This window comes from Copadichromis virginalis, linkage group LG10, assembly GCF_057382275.1.
Source record: "Copadichromis virginalis isolate Kocher_CV1m ecotype Utaka linkage group LG10, C_Virginalis_male_GT1.1, whole genome shotgun sequence".
NCBI lineage: Eukaryota > Metazoa > Chordata > Actinopteri > Cichliformes > Cichlidae > Copadichromis > Copadichromis virginalis.
Window position 1 is genome coordinate 25,566,636 of NC_140627.1, and position 26,019 is coordinate 25,592,654.

General features: G+C 39.2%; 2 protein-coding genes and 1 pseudogene across 2 annotated transcripts; 2 read left to right on the top strand and 1 right to left on the bottom strand.

Annotated features, from left to right (window-relative positions):
- Positions 1-1,707: 1,707 nt before the first annotated feature.
- Positions 1,708-3,684, bottom strand: LOC146700570 (tripartite motif-containing protein 16-like; annotated as a pseudogene).
- A 1,017-nt stretch (positions 3,685-4,701) lies between these two features.
- txndc15 (thioredoxin domain containing 15) lies at positions 4,702-8,169 on the top strand. The gene is made up of 6 exons (XM_085470833.1): positions 4,702-4,918; positions 5,339-5,655; positions 6,174-6,320; positions 6,697-6,860; positions 7,555-7,685; positions 7,851-8,169. The coding sequence occupies exons 1-6, from the start codon at positions 4,828-4,830 to the stop codon at positions 8,045-8,047; spliced, it is 1,047 nt and encodes a 348-aa protein (XP_085326959.1). The 5' UTR covers positions 4,702-4,827; the 3' UTR covers positions 8,048-8,169.
- A 984-nt stretch (positions 8,170-9,153) lies between these two features.
- On the top strand, positions 9,154-25,303 carry LOC146700572 (pterin-4-alpha-carbinolamine dehydratase 2). The gene is made up of 4 exons (XM_085470843.1): positions 9,154-9,329; positions 10,198-10,329; positions 23,123-23,203; positions 25,004-25,303. Exons 1-4 carry the CDS (start codon positions 9,231-9,233, stop codon positions 25,097-25,099), a joined length of 408 nt encoding a protein of 135 aa, XP_085326969.1. The 5' UTR covers positions 9,154-9,230; the 3' UTR covers positions 25,100-25,303.
- The last annotated feature ends 716 nt before the right edge of the window (positions 25,304-26,019 follow it).

Genomic DNA, 26,019 nt, shown 5'->3' on the forward strand with positions numbered 1-26,019 from the left:
GATGGTGAAGGACCTCAGCCATCCCAACAACAGACTGTTCTCTCTGCTGAGGTCAGGAAAGCGATTCCGCTCCCTGAAGACCAACACAGAGAGACTGAGGAGGAGCTTCTTCCCGCAGGCGATACGGTCTCTCAATCACACCACCACACAGTACTGACCCACACATATGGTTCTTACACACACACACTGGACTTTCTGGACATTGTTTTTGCACACATTGTTTTTTTGCACAACACTGGTCACTATATTCTTCATTTCCGGTTAATACTTGTACAGCTGCTGTTATTGTGTATATATTTATTTATATTTATATTTCTTCATACATTCTTATATAGTTCTATATTGTGTATTTTGTTGTACAGTTATTTTATTTTCAACTTTAATTTATATATTTTATCTTATTCCTTCCCAGTTAAATTTACCCTTCATTCTAATTTGTGTTGTACAGTTATTTCATTTTTAACCTTAATTTATATTTTATTCCTTCTTAGTTAAATTTACCCTTTTTAATTTTTCATATTTATTTCCTATCTTATTCATAGCCTTTTCCTTTTTTGTTTTCTTTAGGTCACGAGCAGTTGTCCAAGCATTTCACTACATATCGTACTGTGTATGACTGTGTACGTGACAAATAAAATTTGAATTTGAAAATTTGAATTTGGTAATTTTGCTGTAGGGGCTTTGGATTGAGGATTTTACACTTATATTTTGGGATTTTCCAAGGTTACTTCATTTCTGGAATGATTTTCAAAAAACAAATTTAACAGCTTTTGGGAACTGATGATCATTTAGATCCATTACTCTATACTAGCCATATGTCTGTATGATATACCAGATGGAAACTGATACATTTGTCCAGAATTCTGCTCCATTTTGCTCCATATTGACAATATGGAGAGTTTCCTGCTTAGGTATGTTAAGGGGTTTAAATAATGCTCAGTTGGTACTACAGGGCCCAAAGTGTGCCGAGAACATAATCACCACAGCATTACATCATCAGCAATCTGAACCATTGATAAAAGGCAGGCTTGAGTCAAACTTTCATGTTGTTGTATCTATTATCAGTAACTCCCTGCAGGCAGGCAAAGAGTGTGAAACTGCAGCACCTGCTAAGCAGATCTTCTCGAGGAGTGATGGCCAGATGAAGCCGAATGAAACCATAGAGCTCTCCAAGTGGTTCGAAAAGAAAGATGAATTTCTTCAGGCTTTGTGTGTACACAAGCCCTTCTGCTGGAGGGTTCTTCTTGTTAAAAGGAAGTTTTTCTTTCCTACTGTCGCCAAAGTGCTCGCTCAAAGGGGATCTTCTGATTGTTGGGGTTTTTTCAGTTTTCTTGATCTTAAAGTAGGGTCTTGGCTTAAAATAAAAAGAATCTTGAGGCAACTGTTGTAGTTTGGCGTTATATAAATAAAAGTGAACTAAGTTTCAGGACCCAGGATCTTGGAGGATCCAAGGCAGCGCATCTCATGTGGGCGAAAACTCCAATGCTTTGCTTTTTTGTAAATTAAAAAAAGGTATCCTATATAAGATCTTTTTTTTTGTAAAAATAAAAGTACATCAAACGAAATTATTCAAACCTACATGTCATCATAGACACATATTGTGTCATTCTTTTGCATTTTTCTTTTTGTTTCCCGCGGTTAAACTAGTGACAACAGTTTTTATCATTATTTCTCAACACACTGTATAAATTGAGAATTTCTGAAAAATCTAATTTTGATAAATGTTTTAGTTATGAGTTTGAAAGTAAAGTACAATATTTACATACATACATTAGTTATTAAATTATTGAAAAATTATTTTGTAAACAGAAAAAAATAAGGTACAAATCATAACATACATAAAGATCTTTGATAGTGTACATACATACATCTTAACAAATACTGTATTGCACAGTTCAATATCTCTTATCTACTTGAAGTCAAACAGCTCAGCAGTGTCTCCAGCACTTTGTGGAAGCCACAGTCCAGCATGGAGAGGCTGAGTGAACCTGGTCTGGACTCTGTGGAGGAGATTCATGGTCTCAGTGATGCTGTAGAAAGAAAGAGTTCCTGCCCTGTGATCCAAATATACTCCTATTCTGGAGGACAGAGGGCCTGAGATGAGAGTGGAAATGTTGTTGTGTTTGAAGTTGTAACCACTGCCTGAAACTGTTAATGACCAGGATTTGTCATTAAATCCAAATCCACATTCCTTCACCGTCCCTCTACGGCCGATATCCTTGTATGCAACAGCTACTCCAACCATCCCGTTGCACTTCACCTCCAAGTAACAGTGTCCAGTCAGACCCTCTCTGCTCAGGACCTGCCGGCAAACAAGGAATCTGTCTGGATGACTTGGATATGACTGGTTTCTACTCATCAGTGTTACTTTTCTGTTGCTGTCACTCAATGATAAAAGTGTGTTCACTGTATCTATATCCAGTGTTATCTGACAAGAATATTTCAAAAAGTCGTCTCTGGTTTTGGGTTCTCCTTGAGGCAGTAAAATATCTGCTTTGGTCGTTCCAACTGAGATTTTTGGCCACTCATCACTGAGAAGAGCCTTCACTTTATCTCTGGTCCGTGACACAGATGCAGTCACATCCTCAAAGTACTGCAGAGTAACATTGTTGTAGGTGGGTACGTTTGTAGATGCACTCTGATGTGACAGTGAGGAGTAGTTTTTCAGAAAATGGAGGTGATCCTCTGTCAGTGAGAGCTGCTGCAGTTCAGTGTCTCTCCTCCTCAGATCTCTGATCTCCTGCTCTATTTTCTCCTGAAGCTCTTTGACTCTGTTCTGTTCACATTTTTGCTTGGATCTGATCTGCTGCTTCACCTCAGAGCTTTTTTTCTCAATGAGACTGATCAAATTTTTGAAAGCCTTATCACATTCTCTGAAAGCTTTATCAGCAGAAAGATTCATAGCCTCAACTTCCTCTTGAAGCACCTTCACATCTTTTTCTCTGTTCTGGATTCTCTGTTGGACATTTTGCTGATTTGTTTCAAGATCTTTCTGTTTCTCGGCTCTTTCTGCTGCAGCTGACACTGTGACATGGTCTTTGTGTTCATCCATTAAACAGAGATAACAGATACACTGCTGATCAGTGCGGCAGAAGATCTTCATCACCTCATCATGGCGAGGGCAGATGTTCTCCTGAAGCTTTGAAGTGGCTTTGACCAGCTTGTGTTTCTTTAATGGAGCTACGTTGTAGTGAGGCTGAAGGTGCTGCTCACAGTAAGAGGCCATACACACCAGGCAGGACTTGGAGGCTTTCAGCTTCCTCTCTGAACAGAAATCACAGGCCACATCTCCAGGTCCAGCAAAGGTATGATCAGATGAAGCTGTTGAATGTTCTGCTTTCTTTAAGTCTTCCACTAACTCACCTAAAATCATGTTCTTCACCAGGACAGGCCTCGGTGTGAAAGTCTGCCTGCACTGAGGGCAGCTGTGTGTTTCCTTCTCATCCCAGCAGTTTTTGATGCAGTCCATGCAGTAGCTGTGGCCACAGGGAATAGTGACTGGATCTTTTAAGGAGATCCAGACAAATGGAACAGCTCAGTTTTTCTTGATCCAGCTGAATCAGCTGCAGCGCCATTTTGTCCAGTCAAATTAAGTTTCACTTTCAGCTACCAGAGAAAATCTGCATTCATTGCCTCCTTACACACTAATCTGTGGTGTATGGTCTTTTCAGCGCTTTCATTTGATCACATGGTGTTTAGATTCATATTTTAACTGGCTGAGGAGTAGAAGGGGAGGGAATAAACGGACTTTGTACCACTTTAAGACATTCAGTCAAGCCAGCCCCCACCTTAGTTTGCATTACGTGTATGTGCTACACATTACGGTACGGGAAACTTAGACCTAAATCCAAAATAAAAGCAATCTAGCAATCTAGTTGTGAATGTAATTTTAACATTAATCAACGTGAGTCGGTGATCAATGATGTAATATACCATGAGATAAATATCAATACAGAAATAAACATTAAATACAAATTAAAAACTGCCAAAGGCAGAAATATTCAAGTATGAAATACTTATGCATAACCACATTTAGAAATTACAATTTCAAAAGAAGTGTACAGCCATTGCAAGTAAATTCAGTTTCCACAGAGTAATTTTGACACCATTACTCAGGCAGTATAGGGTAAGTAAGTGACTCTGATTTTGGATATCAGCGTTTTGACATCACTTTATACAAACCATTTCCCCCCTCTCAAATCACCTTTACATATCTTGAAGTCTTAATTTTCTAATTTGGTTAAGCAAGTTTACGTATGTGGGTTTGCCATATTTGACTATTTTTGTCATTTAAAAGTTATTTTTCATTTCTATATTGGCATGTTTTTTTATTCCATTATTTATTATATCGTCAATGGCAGACTAAAATTGTAGGGTAATGTTGAAATCACGTTCCATTGAAGATCGCGTTTATTTTGAAATCGGTTCTCGGTTTCCCTTACCGTAATACGTAGTATGGACACATACGCAAAACAAAAGGTGGAGCTGTGCAGTAAACTTCAGGAAGTGAGGTGACGCTGTCTTAAACCCTGTTTGATATACCCGAGTATTCAAACTGGAAATCAGTGTTCCCCGTAAAAGGCACCAATAACAGCACAAAAACGGCCAAGGAATGGTCTAGAAATATATGGGATGGATTTCCTAGAGAAAAATAAATGTATGGGTTAAAAAAAAGCATCCCGGAAGCCACCTTTTCATGTGCATCGTCTATTTTCTTCCGCCACAGATCCGACCACTCGTTCCTATGAGTCCACCAGCATCTCTTCACGGCTCAAAATGTCGTGACAGCGTTTCATAATCGTGTTTGGCTCGTTACATTTCAAAAACATGAGGGGGATTTTAAATAAGCTTCAATTACGGTTTGTCTTATTGTTTTTGCTGCATCATGAGGATGTTTTCAAGTTTTCGTCTGGTCAAGGTAAGAGACTGATAGCTGCAGCTAGCCTCAATGCTAACAGTACAAACCTTTATCTAATATAATGTTTGTATTTAGGTTGATCATTAACAGTAACACAGGATATTCTCTCTGTGTAATATTCTATTAGTTAGCTAGTTCTTCAAAGGGATTTAGATGACTGAAATAATGTGAGAGACGCTGTTTATTCTAATCAGATGCCTATGAATCCGAAACAATTACGTGTCATAAATGTGCAAAAAACTATGAAATCGGGAAATGAACAAATGCTTTTCACAGGAGTGTAACTGTCAGCTTATGGCAAGAAATCTGATTGTCCTCAGATAAACTTCTGCAGTGATTCACTATTAAAAGTCAGATGGAATGGAAAACAATTACAAATATGTTATATGTACTGAGTTTAATTATTTTTTTGTCCCTTAGAGTATGACGACTCACTGGAGCTCATTTTGTCAGAGGACACTTTGTCCGATTTGGAGAACAGCCCCAAGTTTGTAGAGTCCGGAGACCTGGACTCTCTGCCGAAGAGGCAGTTCAAGACGGCTGAGATCGCAGATGCTGTGATGGGCACTGAAACTCCCATCGATCCATCTGACATCGAGTCTCTCTTCCCCAAAAATGTGAAAGACTTTCAGTCAGGCTTCTCCCCGCCCTGTGATGACAGCAGTGCCCAGTGTAGTTCACCGGCTCCAGCTGAGAATGGTGGATCACAGGAGGAAGATGCTGAATCATCACAGCAGGTTAGTAAGATGAAACTGTGAGACATAAAAAGGGACTGCTGTTAGACTGCAGCCTTAAAGGGTTACCACCTCAGTTACCACAGTGACTGACATCTAAATTGAAGTATAAATTCCAAAAGAAACCCAAAATATAAAGATAATCACAAATTAGTAAATGATTTATTATTAAGGTAAAATTTGCACTTGTGAAGATTTGCAGATTTGTCTTCTAAGATGATTAAGTGAGACAATGAGATCCTTTGATTCTCAAATGTCTTCCTGGACAAATTTACTTTAAGATATTAACACTGGTTGTTATAAACCAACTGACTTAAACCGCTGTTGGATCAATAAAGTCTTCTATCTTAAAAATGAATTGATAAAAAAATCAATAACAAGGTTAATTTAATTTCAGCCTCAGCTTAGCTTTTATGTTTTGACGTGTGCTTGATAATGTCTCACTGAAGATTAGCCCAAATATGCATAGTTATAAATGCAGTTTTGCTGAAACTAACTTTTCCTTGAATGTTTCCCTGCAGCTCACGCTTGACATTGTGCGTGCGGAGGTCATAACGGTTGAGGAGCACAACACCACGGAGACCGCCAAGACGTACAAAGTCAACTGTGATAGACGGAACATCACAGGAATGGAGAACTTCACTGTGCAGGTCCTCAATGCCTCACAGGTACTCACTCCATCCTCTGAGGCACATGTTTACACGCTGTGTAAAGTGTGTAAAAAGTGTGCCACCAATTTCCCAAACATTTACACCAGTTACCATATACAAGATTAATTTATCAACTTTTCTAATGCATCTATTTGTATATTTTTTGTGTGTATAAACCTTTTTGTAAATCAGTTTTGTTTTATTTCATCATAGCATGACTCACTGTTTGTATCGTGAGCATTGTTGTTTGTTGCCTTTACACCTTTCATTTTTGAGTGAATTTACCAGAATTCAGGTTCTGTTTGTATCCCTCTTATAAAATTCCATGCAGGAGAATTTCCTGTTTCTCTCCTGGATAAAAAACACTAAACCCATCCCTTCTTTTTTTTTCCAGGATCTAATGGAGTTCCTCAATGCTAACAGCACAGAGTGCTCTGTGGTGCTGTTCTTCACCGCCTGGTGCCAGTTCTCAGCCAACCTGGCACCTCACTTCAACGCCCTTCCCCGGGTTTTTCCCAGCATGCATTTCTTGGCACTGGATGCCTCACAGCACAGCAGGTAAATGATCACCTTTGTTCTAGTTTTAACTGTGTAATCTCACTGTGAAAACCCCTCTTAGAATACTTTTTAAAGCTGTTGTCGTCTGTGGCTCACCACCCCTTAGCATCTATATAGAAGCAGAATATAGCTCATGTTTATTAGCAAACAGTTAATTGGATAATTAGAGTAGTTGATAAAAGTTCTTTTGTGTTGAAAATGATAAAAATACAAATGTAGAATAAAGTCTTTTTTGTGACTTTGGTTTTATAATCACATTTGAGGCAAAGTAAGTAAATTAAAGACCAGAATTTTGAAAAGCTGAAAATCATTTTGTTGCAACAAATGTTTGGACTCTATTTTGTGTAAACATCCAAGAATTGATTGATTATGTTCTCATAAAGGGTGCTTATAATAATCTGTATCCCTGTACATTATACATGACATTGTGTAAGTATAATGTACACAGAGGGTTGGTGTGACAGAGGAGAATACTTGGTACAGGATTAGATGGAGGCAGATGATCCACTGTTGTTACCTTTAAAGGAAACAGCTGAAATAAGAAAAATCGACTAACTGCAGACTCAAAAATTGTTTTGAATGCATCTATCATGTATATTCAAAAGATTTTTCTGTAGGTTATTTTGTTGACCAGTGAATATTTAAATCTATTGCGTGTTATTTTCTTGTAATGCATGTCTCCATCTTCCACCAGCCTCTCCACGAGGTTTGGGACTGTGGCAGTGCCCAACATCCTGCTGTTCCAAGGGGCAAAACCGATGGCTCGTTTCAACCACACTGACAGAACGCTGGATACGCTCACATCTTTTCTTGTTAACCAGACAGGTACAAATGCAGGTTATGTGTTACATTATATAGAGCTTACTGGTTTGGGCTAAAAAGGGTCAGAATTGGGTGGTTGGAAGAACATTTTGAGTCATGTAAAATGAATCTGAACGACCACTCAAATGAAACTTGCACCCATGTGTGATCCAACTCTGTGTGTTCCAGGTTTTGAAGCCGGCCCTGATAGAAATGTGACAGACGTAGACCGCCTCGGTCCCCTCCCTAGCGTTCCCGTGAGGAGCATCGACTGGCTGCTGGTCTTCTCCATCCTCTTCATCACAAGCTTCACTCTGTACGCCATCCTGCGGACTGACAGCATACGCTGGCTCATACCCGGACAAGAGCACGAGCATCAAGACTGAAACCTCACAGACTGTTCGTCAAGAATGATGTAAAGAATTGTTTGCTAAACAGTTTAGTTTATTAAAATGGCTAATGTGCTCATGTTTTAAGTGTTTGAGTGAAATAAAAACATTTGAGCTCTTGCGGTTTAGAATAAAGATTTGCATTAAAAGTAACATTTTGAGGCTGTGTGCGAGAAGACAAACTGTGCTGTCATTTTTTTTGTGCCTTTTAGTTGATGTTCAGCTGAACCCAAGTAAGTCCAAAGTACAAAAAAACAAAATAGTTGACATGTCTGTACAAACACTGCTCCTCTCATGCAGGCACACTTTGCTCCTCTTCCTCCTCCTGGCTCTACTGTGTTTTGTTGTCTTGCAGTCCCCTGATTCAGCTGCACTGAACAAACATGTAGGCTGCAGTGAGTGAAAGAGAGGAACATCCTGTGGAGATATTTTACAGCTGTAAATGAAAACATTGCAAACAGTGATGTGTGTAGGAAGGAAATTCTCTGTTGTGGCAGCAAAAGAAAAGAGGACAGAGCCGCAGACCCCCTGGCACAGGTCAGAGGTCACTGGCAGAGTCCTTCCAAAGGATCAAAGAATATTCCGTTAGCTTATACAGTGGTGAAAATGACGTTTCAATCATGGCATATGTCAGATGTTCAGTAGTAGTGTTAATTAATTGAAGAGAAATTTGTCATCATAGTTGTTACTTTAGCAGACTGATACCTATAGGGTGTATTAAGACATTCTATATTTATATATTTAACCTAATGAAACGTGTTCAGTAAGTAATTTTATTTAAGTGAAAAAACACCTCAAACATAAAATATCTGGCTATAGCAACTCTTTTGGGTTATTTTTTATTTATATAAGCACACAACAGAAATTGCATCGAAATCCAGTTTGAAAAACACATGAAGACGAGCGAAAAGTGACTTTTGTCATGTTAGATAATTAGCAGTGGAAAGCAAAAAATCACATCATTTACTTGTCCTTAAAAAGCATTCACAAATCCATGGCTCTCGGCTATATTTGCAGTATCATACCACTGCTTCTCAATAGAAAACCAGACTCCATTGGAAAAATGCGTGATTTTAATCAGGCACTACGTTAAACAGCTATGGCAAAGTATGAGAGGGCAGTAGAGGAAGAGCAGAGGGGGCATTGGTAGGGAGAGAGGACAGCTGACAGTTTACTGATAATGTTTAGGTTAATGTTTAGCCTGAGGACAGGCAGCCTTCTACACCTGCCGAGCAGCTTGAGGGCGCCTCCGTTCTGCAGCAACAACTCATCTAAAATGGTGAGTAATGTAGTGACAGGCTTTAGCATTAGCATTAAATAACAGAAGAAACAAACTCCACGTGAGGAAAGTCTGTTTTTGAACACAGCTAAGTGTGTGGGTGCACTCCCACGTGACAAGCCAAGCACCGTTCCGACGTGTAGCCTCCAAAGTATCCAGCTCGCGTCGTTCTATCACGTGAGAAACCGTACGCTGAACTCTACCAGGAAAAATGTAAATACAAACTTTAAGGCGTCCATTTACGTTAAGGCGCAAACGATTAAAGTGTGTAACAGTTTTATGAATTGCTCTTATGCTGTTCTTTAATTCGGCGTTAGTAGTTTTTTAGATTTCTCAGTTAATTTGATCCCTTTGCTTTTTACGTTGGCATTTGGCTCATGTGCAATAGAAATGTGAGCGGGGCGAGGTTGGTATTCATATTATTGCGAAGTTGAGATTAACTGTATATTAAAAGTTAACCATCACATTTATTTATTATTTTAGCCTGTGAAATGCCTGCATTTTGTACGCTTTGTTAGGGCTTGGTTGAGACTTTTAGAGTAGGGCGGGGCTTGAGTGGAGTCCCGTCCAAATCCGTTATTTAAACCAATCAAGTTAGGTCCCTTATGCAGGTTACACCCAGGTAAGCCTGACCTGTTGTCCTGGAAAGGACGGCGTTAACGTAACGTTCATTTTTGGGTCTAGACCGCCACCTTTTGGACGCAGCGTGAATAGCAGTCAGAGAACTCCTAATACTAGACTAAGCATGTGTGTAAAGGTTGAATCAGCACTTTTCATTATAGTGCAAGAAATTTTTTTTACAAAAAACGTGATTTGTCCTTTATAATTCCAGGGCTAAAGAGTTTAACCGTAATATGATTTTGTCCAGTCATCAGACTCACACTGGCTCTCCCCTGAAGACCGGGAGCAGCTATTGGTCGAGCTCAGGGCCACAGGCTGGATGGAGGTGGAGGACCGTGATGCCATCTTCAAAGAGCTTCACTTTAAAACCTTTAATCAGGTGTGTGTATTTATGTTAATATAGTAATTAGCTTTGTTGAAGTCTTAGATCTAATTAGGGATCTATGACTTAGAATTTTATTTTTTTTATATTGCTGTTATTTTTTCATCACTTCCTTTGATTTGAGTTTAGACCTAATTTAGATTATGTTTATGTAAGGCTAGCCATTCATGATCAGGTGCAGTTAGGTGTATCTAACGTCTTCTCCCCTTTCCCTGTCATGCATGTGTGCACTTTTTTCAAAATATGCATAGGTCCTATTCTTGATTTACCACGTATAGTTGAGTTGTGGCGGACTAGTCCACAAATTGCAGGGATGGCGATTCTATCACTGTCTTCTTCTGTCCACATTCCCTTGAGCAAAACCCTGAAACTGTAATTGCTTCCAAAGGACAGGCAGGCGCCTCTCTCTGCCACGATTAGTATGCAGTTATGCGTGCAAAAGATTGAACGACAGGCAAAAATCAGCAGCTAATTCGACATCTAGGCACCATTGCATATGGTGATTGAAACTGAAGTGTCTGTTGTCATTAAATCAAGCGCAGGATGTAAGATGCTAAAGGTGTAATAAAAGAAAAGTGCCTCAAAATAACAGTTTTATATAAGTGCTGGGATCACAATATCAGACCACAACAGCCATGCCTGCACAGCTGGATGGTGTGTAAATGGTGTTTCTTTGAATTTGACATAAAGGGGGGGAAAAAAGAAACATGCACATCTATTTCTGTCTTAGTGGTCTTTTTTTATTCCAGGTGGCCAGTAGAGTCTGGGATGAAGCAGTCATTTTTCCAGTTTCTGTAGCCTTGAAAATCTGTTCACCTATAGGAGGGTTGTTGCACGCTGCCAGATGCATGCCCAAAGTGTTGATCGGAAACTCATAATTTCAGCTGTAATTCTGGTAGCATACTGAGCATAAAATTGTGATATTGAAATCAGTAGTCAGACATGTCTCCACAGGTTATAACTGTGTCAAGTTTCAGCATTTTTTCTGAAGTACTTATGAATGACCTAAGACACCAAATGTGCAGGATAATAACATCTAGGGCTTGGTATTGTTTAAAAACAATACTGTGATTAGCGTTCTTCGTGTCAGTGTCATCGTGTCATCAATGAACTATTATTTGGTTGTTATGCAATATCTCTGACTTGGTTTACGTGAGACTGAATTATAGAAATTTTGTGGTTCAAGAAAAGACATGAAGTTGCAGGAAAAAGTTAGTGATTTAAATAATATTACGTCCCCGGCCTGGGGTAACCTGGATGTAACATGAGGTGCAGCTACCCACACCAACCACACCGAAGAAAAGGCCAGAAACAAACAAAAGACAAATCTCCAACTTAAACTCATAACCAATAAACAAGACAAAAATGGTTCAACAAAAAAGTTTTCTTACTCCTGCTACTGCTGCAGTGCTCAATATATATACAGTGTAATAGTCAAAATTATTTACAAATCTATTTATGAACAAACTGGTTTGTAGCTTGCAGTAATACAAAGCACACTGCTCAGTCCATTCTACTCACTAACAGACATTCAGATCAGATTCCTCATACTTAGCAAGTATATTTAAAAAAAAAAGTATCTAAATTAAAACACTTTTCCCTCCAATTATATTGTGGTTTCGCGCCTTATACTCTGCTTTTTCGTTTTCTCAACAAAAACTACAATTTTAAATAGAAGCAGTGCCCGTGTTCTTATAATTCCACCAAACTTGCCAAACATTTACTGAAAAAGGGAAGCTGAAGAAAACCTTGCCTTAAAAACTGTTATGATTCCCATTGGGGAATATTATTCAAAGAATAACTAAAACAGACCATGAATCCAAACAAGCCCTGAATGCCAGATTGTTACTTTAGTCTAGAGACACTTTGAGGCAGTGCTCAGGACGTTCAGTGACACCAGGATAGTTTAATTGCACATGTTGCAGAGGTCTGTTCTTTATATAATTTGTGCCACTATCCATAAAAACCAGCATCCATCCTTTGAATATTTATCACGAAGTGTTTAAATTTTAAGTGCTTCTAAAGACAAACAAGGACACAGTGCAAGGATACTTTGGGATGCTAATCAGAGTCAACAGTAAAGTATGGTAATATTTGAGTAGGGCGAATATGCCGGGCGGCGGTGTAATCCTTTATTTATCCAGATAAAAGTATCATTAAGATACCCAACCATGAGGGCATCTGAAGTTACACCAAATACAATGCATAACAATATAATGCATAAAGAAACAAATACACCTAGTATTCCATACAGACAAGTGAACCTGATCATGTGAACCATGTGCAATAACAGGATGGCGGTTAGCACTGTTGCCTCACAGTAAGAAGGTCTGGGTTCAAATCCAGCTCGGTCTCTTACTGTTTGCATTTCGCATTCTCTCCTCATGTCTGTCTGCATGGGTTGTCTCTGGGAAATTCCTGCTTCCTCCCACAGTCCAAAGACATGCATGGGGTTAGGTCAACTGGTGTTTCTAACTAAAATGACTCTAGGTGTATAAGTGGGCATGACAGCCTGAGACGCTGAATTGGATAAGTGGAAGAAAATGGATGGATGGAAAAATATGCAGGTACTATATGAGGTACTTAGATGAAATGGACAGGTGCATATTGGTGGTACAGTTTAGCTCTGAATTTTCAGGATTGCACTGAAAGTAAGTGTTTCATTTAAAATGAATTATGGCAATTTATCAGAAGGTTATTTATAATATTTATATAGTTATTTATAATATTGGTGACTGTGTCTACTGTAACACAGTTCCTGAGAGCTGCCTGGCAGCTGAAACTAGTTCTCTTGCTTCCTGGGGTAAAACAAACATTAAATATTCTTTTCAAAAGTTTTTTGGCACGTCTTGTAAGCAGCTGCTCCGTTCGCTCACTCTGTGCGGGGCGAAGTAAACTGCAGCATCTCAAGGCCACTTAGCGGACTTCCTCTAATCCCATCGTTAGTTGTTTTAGTCCCTAAAATAGTCTGTTTTTACACTTCCCCATGTTTGAAGTCGGAGGGTGAGCGCTGACCTCCCCCATCTACTCCTCCTGGCTCTAAAGCCTCTCCTCTTACCCCGACACGTCAGGCTGCATTACTCTGAGACTCGCCAGGAGGCCAGTTGGCAGCAATTAGGGTTTTGATCAGAATGATTTCTTTCACAAACAATCAAATTGGTTAAAATGTTTCATCTGGTTCACAAACCACTAACAACCCCATCATTCCTTCTGCTGTGCATCGCTTTCTCTCTTCTTTTTCTCTTCTTCTTTTTCTCTTCTTTTTTTTTTTTTTAAATTCTTACTTGTTGCCACCCTCCTTTCCCCTGTCTCTGCCTTTCAGTCTTTGTCTGTCTCTCATTCCCATTCTGTGCCCCATGTTATTGGGGGAATGAGCTCATGTTGTTCCAATTTTACATGCTGGCAGCTCGCTCTGTCTGTCTGTCTCTCTATCCTTCTTTTTCACCCTCTTTTATTCTCTCCAGACACCACTCAAACTCTCTGATGCATTTTCACAAACTCTCCAGCTCGTTTTTCATGGCTGCTCTTAAAGGGCTTTTACCGAAGGGGAATGGAGATGAGGAGCGACATGCTGGCTGATTTCCATTCGCCACTTATCTCCAAGTGATGGGCTTGAGGAAATCAGATCCCCAAGAGTTTATAATGAGAATAACAAATCCCCTTCCTGTGTATCAAAACACTTCCTCTCCTGATCTCTAGGGGGCGGTAGAGCCATACTCATGCATTGAAGTGAGTACAGCAAGTTGAGCGAATTCATGAGATGCTCAAGAGCTAGAAATGAATTTAAAGGAAACATGGCAGCTGGGATTGCTTCTTTGAGTTTATTTTTCTTTGATTACAGCAAGTGGAAAGTGTTATGATGCCTTTATAAATGGCTCAGGAGTTTAGCTGCGGCGTGTGGGTATACAGTGTGATGTTTGTGGCATTAGTCGGAGGAGTAACTGTGAGTTATTTTTCCTGTCAAGTCCAGTCTGTTTAATGTGCTTTGAGAGGTGAAATCCTCTTTCTGGAGTCGCTTTGGTCAGTGGGAGTTATTGCAATCACATATAGACGTACGTGTGTGTGTGTGTGTGTGTGTGTGTGTGTGTGTGTGTGTGTGTGTGTGTTTAATACTGTAAATCTGGGCTGGAATTGAACATGTTCTAAGTTGTGGTCGCTGATATTGTTTACACATTAAGCTTTATGTTATGTATGTTTACAGATTACCATCTGCTATACATTTCGGTGGATGAAGTGGAAACTTTCATGCGACACAAGTGAAACGGGTAGCTTTCGGGTGCAGCTTGTATAAGAGAGGGTGAGCTGTGCATGCTCAACTGTTGTGTTGTGTTAGCTGAGGTTGACATCGATGGCATTCCTCCTTCTCCCACAAATATTCAGTCAAGCAGCCCTGGGAAAAAAAAATCACTCAAAAGCTACATTTAGGATAGAGGGGAAAAATGGCCGGTTATTATCTTCAGTCTTTCTTGTAAAGTAAACAAGGGCAGTCTTAACCTAAGGAGGGAAATTTTTAATGGTTAAATATCTGCATCCATAGCATGCTCCACTGTTTTTATTAGAGGGATTAAAAAGCAAATGGGTATGAGCACCAGTGAAGAGGTTATTAAATTTATCAGTGATAGTATTGTTGGCAATTAATGTTATTTTTGGACAATTTTCAATTGTTTTGAAGTTTTCATTCATAAATTATTTTAAAAATAAAAGTATTTATTTTTCATTTATTTAAACAGGTAATCCCATCAGAGATTGAATGTCTCATTTACAAGAGAGACCTGTTTCAGACGAGCATAATAAAATTACAACAGTTAAATAGAAACAGTAAAATAGTAAAATATTGCTCAATGTTTACGCATCTGGTTCATTTCTGTTTTCCACACAAAACATTGCCTTGAATGTTCATTTTAATTGTGCAACATGTTTGTTTGTAATTGTGCAATCATTGATGATTCGGGTCAATTTATTTTATTTATATGGCTCCAAATCATCATCATCATCATCTTTATTTATAAAGCACTTTAAAACAACCACAGCCGACACAAAGTGCTGTACATTTGAACTAAATAATAAAAATACATAATAAATAAAAAAATAAAAACCAAATGAAAGAAAAAGTAAAACCATTAATTAGTTTTTCTTGTAATTGAATAAATAATTAAGTCACAACAATAGTATTATTAAAACATTTCAATTCAAAGACCTACGATGATATTATTAGATGAAACGAAAACATATAGCAAATATACACATTAAGATAAAGCATTTAAAAGTATTTCCTATCATGTGCTGTATTAAAATATATATGGATTCTGACAGTTTTAGTTAATAGTAAAAGTTAGTAGTAAAATTTATTTAATTGCTGTATGTTTAACTATTTTAAAGGGATTACATATTTACATTATTCACTCACTGCTATCTTGTTCTTATAGACCCCCCCCCCTCCCCCCCATATTGGGATATAATACAAACATATTTCACTGGCTAGCTTAAAGTATAAACACTGCATCCACTCCTGCGTCCATCGGTTGCTGAGAGTACGCTTATTTTTTCACATTTCACTTCAGCCTAGAAATGAAAAAGTAATCGTATCTTGAACACATAACATTAGTGGAACTGTAAATGTAAAAGTATAATTTTACTCAAATGCATCAGTAATTACCTGGATTTCATCCCATACATTATTTTTAAAATAATTTTGAAAGGCTGAAAAGACTCCCCTCCTACTCTTGTAACTCTTTTCCTCGGAAACGACTTCAAGCTGCTGTGGAAAATATTTTAAAATTAATTTATTGTAGCTTGCCATCACCAGTGTGTGAATGTGTGCGTGAATGGGTGGATGACTGGATATGTAAAGCGCTTTGGGGTCCTTAGGGACTAGAAAAGCGCTATATAAATACAGGCCATTTACCATTTTACCATTTTATTGTTATTTTGAAAAATAGTCACTTCAAATAAAAAAATAAATAAAATAAATTCCGAACATTTTAGTTTTATTTGTGTGAAATTTTTTTTAAGTGTCTGCCATACACAAACAACCTCCCAAGGTTGCCGCAAACAATAACTACATCACAAGCTCTGGGAAAAAACTTCTGGACTTAACTTCCAATTTCGAGTCTGAGGTAGCGACTCTGATTTTTACTGAAGAGTGCAATGCTGTGTTCAGACAGCTGCCTCTGCTCCTGCTCTGCTCTTGGAGGCTGATCCCCCCCTCCCCCATCCCTTTTTTATATTCAGTCAGAGGCTCCCTCTCCTCCAAATCTCCTTCAAGCCTCTGCCTCTCGTTATGGGACTTGGTCTACTTGTGTTGAATAAGTTGTCCTACAACTAAAACTGAGCCCCTGGGTAAACCAAACTCCCAAAGCCATCCTCCTCCAGCTTCACACACACACGCACATGTTTTCGCATACAGGTTAGACTGATGAATTCATTTGCTCATGCTCCATACCAAACAAGCAGGGCCTCTTCTCCCAGGCAAATAGTTGAGCAATCAGATTGGACAGTCTGTTGGGTTGATTTGTCAATTTCCCAGTCAGTCAATATCAATCAGTGAATTTATTTCTTTTTGAAATGAACGTTAATTCCTTTCGTCATGTGTGCTGTATTTATGTAGCACTTTGAGTCTTACTGACCACTTTACACTGCAAGCCACACCCATTCATACAGCCCTTAATGTTTTTATAACCTCAGCGTCTTCCTGTTACAGATAATATATTGTGGGCAGTTATGACGCTTTGGTGTCTTGCCCAAGGACATTTAAACTGGCGGATTGGTTGGACAGCGAATCAAATCACTGACCTGCCAGTCGACCTTCTAGACCTTCCAGATACCAAAAGATAATCAGTTTCCACTTCAGTCGTTACATCCAAGAAGCTGGAACTAGTGAATGGTTGGTTTCCTTGATACATGACTTTGGTGATCTATTATTTCAGCCACCTTTAAGTGGACTCGGGAGTATCCCACATTTCTTGACTATTGTTTGGACGCGATGATTCAGGGATTTGCCACCCTTCAAAGAGTTTAGGCAGTGTTTTACATTCCACCGGATGGGGAGAAAAAAGGAAAGCTAACAAGAAAATGTTATAATTTGTTCAAATGTTTAGAGGTATGCACACAGATTTGCATATACAACTCCTACACTTGTCCTCAGACGAGCAAGAAGCCAATTAATCGGCTCAGCGGTGTTCAGTTCCCACCTTCAATCTCCAAAGTGAAACTTTCCCTGGGAACCAGAGGCATCCTGCGTTCATCCCATCCTGTGAGAATAGCTGGAGGGAAGCCACAAGGTGTGGCACCCAAGCGGAGGTGGTTAGATAATCTGGCTATCAGACCTTGGGTAAAGTAAGATGGCCCTGACGTCTGCCGTCTGTTGACAAGCCCAATGCCTTTTTGAGCCCTCGCTACTAACCCCCGCAGTTAATGAGGGGTTTGCATAAGTTGGCCTTAACACCATACCTGAGCGTTACGTGACACTCGTTACAAAAAGGAGCTGAGTTGTGTGTGAAGAGTTGTAACACATGATATTAGTCACTAAATGAGCGTCAACACTGGCAGAGAGTCAAACTGAAACCCTGCTCTGCTTTTCTCAACTTTAAGAATCTTAATTTGAGAAGATTAATACCGCTGATGTTACACTTGCCCAGCAGAGCTCTCTCTCTCTCTCTCTGACTACATGAAAGAACTTCACAGCTGGCAGCTTTGCTTCATAATTACTTGATATTTTGCTTTAAGTTACATGTCAACTCAGCGGGCAGCCCACGTCTGGCCAGCTGGAAGCTCGTGAAGAGCTGTTTGGGGAAAGAAGAGAAATGAGGTGTGGTCATCATCATTATCATCACCACCACAACCACCGCCATCGAAATCACAGCTTTCTTCGCTTGCAGAGGAGCGAAGGTTTTCCAGGGGGCTAACGCTGACGCGGGTGATGATGGGGCTAGCGAACTAATCATCGGGTAGTCACGGCGGTGTGTAATGGAGGAGAGCGGCTCGTCTTCCTGTGCGTGCGTGTCGGCGAATACTCGCGCATATGCCGAGGAGGCTTGTGTGTGTACATTTGTGCATGCACCAGTGTGAAAGTGTGTGTCTGTCAGAGGCTAGTAAGGGTGGGCACAATCTGCATGCACTTAGTCCTGGCAAAGCAGTGCAGGCGTTTCTAAGCCCTTGGACCGCGGGGTGGTGGAAAGCCGATCTGTAAATAACAGACACATGTGTTTGAAACTGAGTCCTGTATTCCAGCCCAGAGCCGCAATGAGAGGGAGAACACCACTCCGCTCCGACGTCAAATTGTCTCATCCAGTGTTGTATGACAATCATGCTGTAATAGCACCAAAATGGCTCCTCAAAAGAGTGTGTGTGTGTGTGTGTGTGTGTGTGTGGAGGGGAGAGGGGCACGGTGGCGGTCTGCTGTCTGGTGTTTCTGATTATTTGAGATGGGGGCCTGCATAATGTCACGTCAAATTATGTGACTCTGACAGCTACAGCTTGTTGGGCCAGTTGGAGAGAACTGCTGGCTGGCTGGCTGAGAGGATGGATAGCCGACTAGCTGGCTGACCTGTTGGCTCGAGAAGTGTGGCCCGTACAATACAAATGGGATAAACAAAGCACTTTGAGAGGCCAAGCCCTTGACCTCTGCTGAAACGAGACCTCATCTGGGAGTTGAGGATTGGTTTTAATTTCTGTTTGGCCCAAGTGGAGGGTGTTGAGATGACCTACAGATGACGGACAGGCACAGCACTGTCACTTTGCCTGTATTGTTTCCTCATGCTCTGTTTACTGCCCCCAAGGGAGCACTGTCTGTTGAGAAAAGGCTGATGTAGGGCAGGATTTATTTTCTGGATTCACTATTTCAGGTTATTTTGACATTCAACTCCAATTCATTTGTAGCGAGAGATTACTGCTTTTATTTAATTTTTTTTCTTGTTTCTCTCCATTTTTGTTTCTTTTATCAGGCTTCATGATACTTAACAGTCATCTTATGTTTCCCATTCCCTCCAAATGCTCTTTGGTTCATTTGCACATCACTGACAGCTGAATGGGGACAGGAAATGTCTTGGAAAGTGTGACAATACTTATGATAAAAGCAGTGCAGCTTCCATGTTATACAGCACTTTTCAAGCTTGGGTTATCAATATAAACTAGTCCGGTTTAGTGCAGTTTCAGTTGAATGAATTAGGGGTAAACAAAATGGATAGATGGTTAGATAATTCAAAATACATTGTTCTTGATCATTGGCAAACGTCATGATACTGTTTAGCTGTTGCAGGATTAAAGTTATGAAATCTGCATTTACATTTGATGATTAAAATCCTTGAATTTACTAAACAAGAAAAAATAAATACTTGCAGAGGGATTCATTCCTATTGTTTATAATCATTTTAGGCTGTTGGAAACAATGCTAACATGACAAACCTTTCTTTTTAAGAAGTTGCTTAATTGCATGTTCACCAGTGAAACCATTTGTCATGCTTTTAATTTTTGTTAGCTTGTCACATTTTTACACATTTGCAAATAAATTGATCGTTTCTATGTATTTTATGTAAGTCTTCAGTGAAAATAAGACTGCTAATATTTGTGGTTAGCAATAACTTTAGCATAGGATTGATGAAGCGCAGGCGGCGAGCATGATCAGTAAACGCACACCTACATGTCGTAGCTGTCTGCCGCCAAATGGGGACGGTGTCAAAGATATGTGGAACAGCTGGAAATGTAAGCTACTCGTGTTTGTGTTTGTCCTGCTGTTGATCCTTTAGCTTAGCCCCTGCTATAGAGAAGACGGAAGTCACACAAAGAACTCGTTGTTTTATTTTTTCTCTTCTCGGTGAACTCTGTTCTGAGTAGTGTCCTGTTGGACACTGCGGTGTTGTGTAGTTTTAGTGAAAAGCTGCCTGAAGGCACTAGAGGACATTGTAGTTTTATGTACAAGTTGTGGCAGTGCACAGGGAGAAGAGGAAGAAAGATGAGCTGAAGCTTCTCCAGCTTGTATTTTTTTGCTTTTATTTAAAAGCGTAGGATGCTATACATGCATGCTTGTCTCTTTACGGTACCAGCATGGTACTGGGCTGGTAGCCTATAGGTGCTCCAAAAAGCTTTACAGATCCATGTGTATATGTTTGTAGCTGTGTACTGTCATTTGGCCTGTCGTTGTTCATGTTTGTGCTGTTGTTGGGCTTTTAGCTTAGCACCTACTGCAGAGAAGACAGAAGTCATTTTAGACAACAAAACTTCTTTTTATTGGAGTGAAATTGAGTGTTAAAAAAGTTCATTGCCCATGCCAGTCATTGATTCTGCTTCTCAGGTGTGTGTGTGTGTGTGTGTGTGTGTGTGTGTGTGTGTGTGTGTGTATTGAATTATTTTGGTGTTTCTGTTGAAGCTAGCTTTTTCGCCAACTAAGACAGCATTGTTGAGTTTTTAGAGTGTACATCAGTGTGTTCTTTCAGCCTTGCTATTGAATGTATGCATAGCAAAGTGCTATGCTAATGGACACAAACATTCATGAGCACAGTTTTAAAAGCTGTGTAGACTGAATTTCTGTCATCTTTCTCTCTTTGAAACAAAAAGGTACTCAAGCTGAAAAACCCACTTGTGTACAGTATAAGCTAGTTCCTACCATAAAGGATTTACGTAGCCACTGTAATGTACATATTGTTACTATACACTGTGTTTCCATCAGTTTTCTAATGCCACACATTTCCACTCTTGAATGAGAGTGTCAGCTAACACTAGCAAATTTGGTTACCATTCTTAAGTTGTATTTTTGTAAGTAACAAATTGAAATCTGCCAGTTATTGTGAAGTAGCTAAATAGCAAAATACCAGAACTTCATTTAGCAAAACTCAAGTAGAAACCATTTTTTGTCAAATAAATGCATTAAAACTGCTTTATGAGGTCCCTACAACACAAATGCAGTGGAGCAGACCAAAGGTGAGGTGTGACAGCAGTTGTCTGTGTTAAAGTGGCCACACCCCCAAATCTAGTTTCCAGATAGATGAGTTAGAGAAACTGTCTATAGAGCCCTAAACACTTTCTATACTAGGCTGTGAATGTCTACTCTTAAATTCTGCTGCAAAATTGGGCACTTTAACATTGGATTGTATGGGGATCAATTCACTTTTGGAGCAAGCCTCTAGTGGACACCAGAGGAACTGCAGTATTTGGCACTTTGCATGGTCTCAGCCAACATCTTGTGTAGTGGAAACCCTAATACCAATGATGGTGTCAAAAAAGAAGGAAAAAAATGTTAGCCTGAAGAATGAGTTATAAACATTCATAGACCATGTTTAATCAGTCGGAAGTATCTTAAAATACCACGAGATGACTTTTTTGTTCTATAACAAGGGACAGATTAGGAAGGGAGTTTCTGAAAAAGCACAGTGTTTTGAACTGGGACATTGTGCAGGAACCAAAAGTGTTAACACAGAATCCTTTTACCTGTCACTTAATGTTCCTCAGTGGTATATTAACCTGAAGTCAGCCCTTAGAGGGAGAAGACATGTTTGGACAACACCTGACATGACAGGCTGCTTAGCAATCTCCATTAAAGCCAATGAAAACTGAGAAAAAGCAGACCGCCCGGCTCTCTAAATTGGTGCCAGTGAGGTCAAGTTGCAGGAATATGTCAATTACTTAAATTGATCGGGAGACGGTTTCCTTGATAACCAATTTGATCAAGCTCCTGATCGTGTTACATGCATAGCACTACACGTGAATTGAGCAGGCTGTCTCAGAAATTGGTTACAACACACTAAAAAGGCTAAACGCAATTTCCTCTTTGAGGCTAATTCTGTTTCGTCATGTCAGGTGGTGGATGGGGCCACAGCCATAGCATGTAAACAATGGCATTTCAGTTGATTTAATTAGGCAGAGAGGAAGCATTTAGGGGCTTAATTGAGATTGCAGTGGGAAATTGCTCTGAAATAGGTCTACCTGATTCTTTTTTTCTTCTTTTTTTTCCCTCTCCTCACAGAGAGCATGACGAGGGATTTCACTCTCCTCTTTGTAGATAATTAGAATAACCGTAATCACTCCCTGGATGGCCTGTGATTGGAGCGAGTCACATGCCAAACTTATGAAGAGTGTGTATGTTTCTCGGTGTGTGCATGCATGCTCTAAAGTCCTTTTGTGGTTGTGGAAATTGAACACATGCATCCAAGAGGACCTTCTATATTCAGAAATCCGTCTTGTACTTCTCCCCGCCTCAGATGGCAGTATTGCACTTTATTAAGCTTTGGATTGACATTATTTTATTTATATAGTATTAAACTTTTTTATTCTGTCCTAACATGGTTCTCTATTAACATTGTGTTTTAATTGTTGTACCACATTTTGTGACCTTTATGTCAGTGAATGTGCTATATAAATAAACGTTACTTACTTTATTTATTATTTATGAAACTTCACATTTAACTTATTTCAAATTTGATGACAGAGCCCTTTAAACAGGCCCGCTATATTTTCTAATCAATAGTTCTGTTGAAGTGTTACAATTTTGCAAGATTACTTACAGAATGATTTGTTTTCACTAATTATGTGTATACTGTTAACATTTATTTATTTTAATTTAGATTTTGACCATTAAAAATGCAGGAGTCCTTTTCTGTTTGTTATTCTGATGACTTTGCTTTTAGCAGAATTTGTACATCTGAACATTTGATCATCTTTTTGTATTTTTTCCATTTATTTATTTATAAAAAAGTGGATCAAATTTAATGCAGTGTATTAATCACTTTGTGCTTAAAAACATGCATTTTGAAGCATGCTCGCAATAAATTCAGCCATCATTTTATTTTCCCCCTAACAGGCGTTTGGCTTCATGTCACGGGTGGCTCTGCAGGCAGAGAAGATGAACCATCACCCAGAATGGTTCAATGTTTATAATAAGGTAACAGGGACTGGAGATTCATTTACAGTGCTGTGTTTATTTACTGTCAATTAGAGTAAGTGCATCTTGCAAAATCAATAGTGGTTTGTTTGATTTGTTGCCATATTTACAGTTTTGTGGTTTGTTAATAACAAATTAGACACACTGCAACTGATCTTGTATAAAGCCTGATTTACTTATTTATTTATTTATTTATTTATGTCACACGGTTATCACTGGCCCATAGCCAGGCTTTCACACACTCCTTATGCAAAAAGAAAAAGGAAGAGAAAATCAGGTTCACACTTTACTCCCATAGTTTTTTTTTTTTTTTTTTTTTTTTTTTTTGTGAAAAGCTCTGCAAATATGTCTGCCTTCCTTCACAGCCCCAGCACTAACACAGGCTCTCTCACTTTCCCTGCCTCACAAATAAAGTAGTGGTTGATATGACAAACCCAGTCCCTGAAAATCTCTCAGCATTAGGCTGTAGCCACTGAGTTACTGTGTGGCGGACCGGGCCGCTCTGGGAGGAATGCTGCTCCTAATCCACTCTTTATTAAAGTCTCTGTACAATGGTGCAACAGGTCTCTGGGCCCCCACAGCACTTTCCACCAGACACTTACACATAAATCCCACACCGACTGAGGTACAGCCTCGACAAAACAGAAGCTGTATGCTGAGCTGCTGCTAATATTCTCTAAAATTCACTCTAAACCTTCTGTTCTGTTTTGGTGGTTGTCAGTTTTAAGGGTATTTACAAAAAATGTTTTTGGAAGCCGGGGGGGTCAAACTGCTGCAGGAAAGGAGTAGTTATCACAGTTTATGTCAAATAAAACTATAATGTGTATCACAATATGTACAAAGTTTCACATTTTGTAAAGTATGATTAGAGAGTGGTTTTTAGGAGAGTATTGTTTGACAGCAGCAGGAAGTCTCAGCACCTGTGGGCAGTTTGCTTGAGTTTGTCATCACAGAAATGTCACACAGAGACCAAAAACCAAAACCTGTATTCACTGGCTGCAAGTGGCAAACCACAGCACAGCTGGGAGCACTGCACGCTGTAGTTACACCTACCAATACACAGGAAGGTCACATTATATTTCCACCAGAATGTGCAAGAGCTGTCACAGAACTAGGTGATAGTTTTAATATTTTTTTCCAAGGTTGCACAACACTGGATGCGACACATAATGCACTGAAAGCTGTGTCTAGATGGCCACACATATGCTATCTGATTTGTACCTTGTACTCTTGAATACAGACTGGAAATCAAAGGTGGACATAATTACTCTAACATTCCCCCCTTTAGACTGTGACCAGCATTTTGACTTGAGCCTAATAGCGTATACAACTGGAGCCAGACGCGCCCATATTTGGAAAACGGGGTGATTCTAATTAGATTAGTATATTTTTACAGGTAAAACCATGGTATTTAATTTGACAAAACTGTATATTGGTTCAGTTAACCACAGAGCAAGCCATATTATTTGTCCCATAACTGATGACTCCAAAAGGCGCCACCAAAACAAACAGTTGCGAGAGCTCCTGTTTAGTCACTCGAATGAATAAAGGCAAAGCCTGGTGATGCAGATAGGCGCCGGCACCTACCTGTCAAAGTGACCACAGTCCTAATAACGCAAAACCTTGAGCTATACCACAATTTAAAAGAATGGAAGGTTTTCTGAAATGACAAAGAATGTAATTTTATTGGATTTTTTTTTTTTTGCAACTATTAAACTCTTAAAAGTTGTTTTTAGGAAAATATTTTGATCATGTTGTCATTGCCTTGTGATTGACACTAACATGTATATGTCTTCACAGGTCCAAATTACACTGTCTACACATGATTGTGGAGGGCTGTCAAAACGGGACATCAAAATGGCCAAATTTATTGACAAAATTTCACTTTCCATGTAGTTTTTTTTTTTTTTTTTTTTGTCTTTAGTCTGCAATCTGTCACAGCCTTTGTAGATACACTGATTTTAGTTTCAACTCTTTAAAAAGACGACTGCACTACAGAGTTAAATGTATTTAGTCTTTCACATGTGCATATCCTGCTTCTGATTTTTGTCCCAAATAAAATCTGTCAAAATAAAATAAACATTTTACACTGTTTACAAATGTTCTTGTTTCATCTCTAATTGTTTTAAAATGATGCAGTGTATCTTGAATTAACACTGTATGAAAGCTCTTTGGTTTAGATTTCCCCAAAAGTCAGAGACTGGAAAGGTATCACTGAGTGATTTTCTCATATGGAATTAAAATGGATCGTGATTGGTCAGCAGTACTCTGTCAAGTTCTCACCAGTGAGCTTTTACATGTGAGTCCATCAGATCACATGCTCTCCTTTTGTCACTTGATCGTGGAAGGGGTCAAAGTCAGTAGGAAGGGAATTAATTTGATTTGCGATTTTGTAAAGGCTGAACTAAATTCAGTGCCTTCTACCTCTCATGTGTTTGGTTGTAGTTTTTTGGGGAAAATCCAAGTTTATAAACATAAATATGCATAAATAAAGCATAAATATGCTTCCTTGGTCTTTCCTGATCATAGTGAGTTTAAAAAATGCTGTAAATTCTCATTTTATCGCCAAACTAAATTCAGAGTCGGCTCAAACAGATTTGCTACCTTTTTAAATGAGGAACCTGACAACACTTCAAGTACAAGTCAGTGTCTGCTAGTTAAGCATAGAAAGTAAAATTGGGCAGCATGAACTGTCTGAATGTTACAAAATTCATCCAACAGTGACTCGTTTAACATGTTCCATCCCATTTCTTTAATTTCTACAAAATGGGTGAGATGTTGGAGTTTGACACATCCTCAGGACAGTGAAAACATTG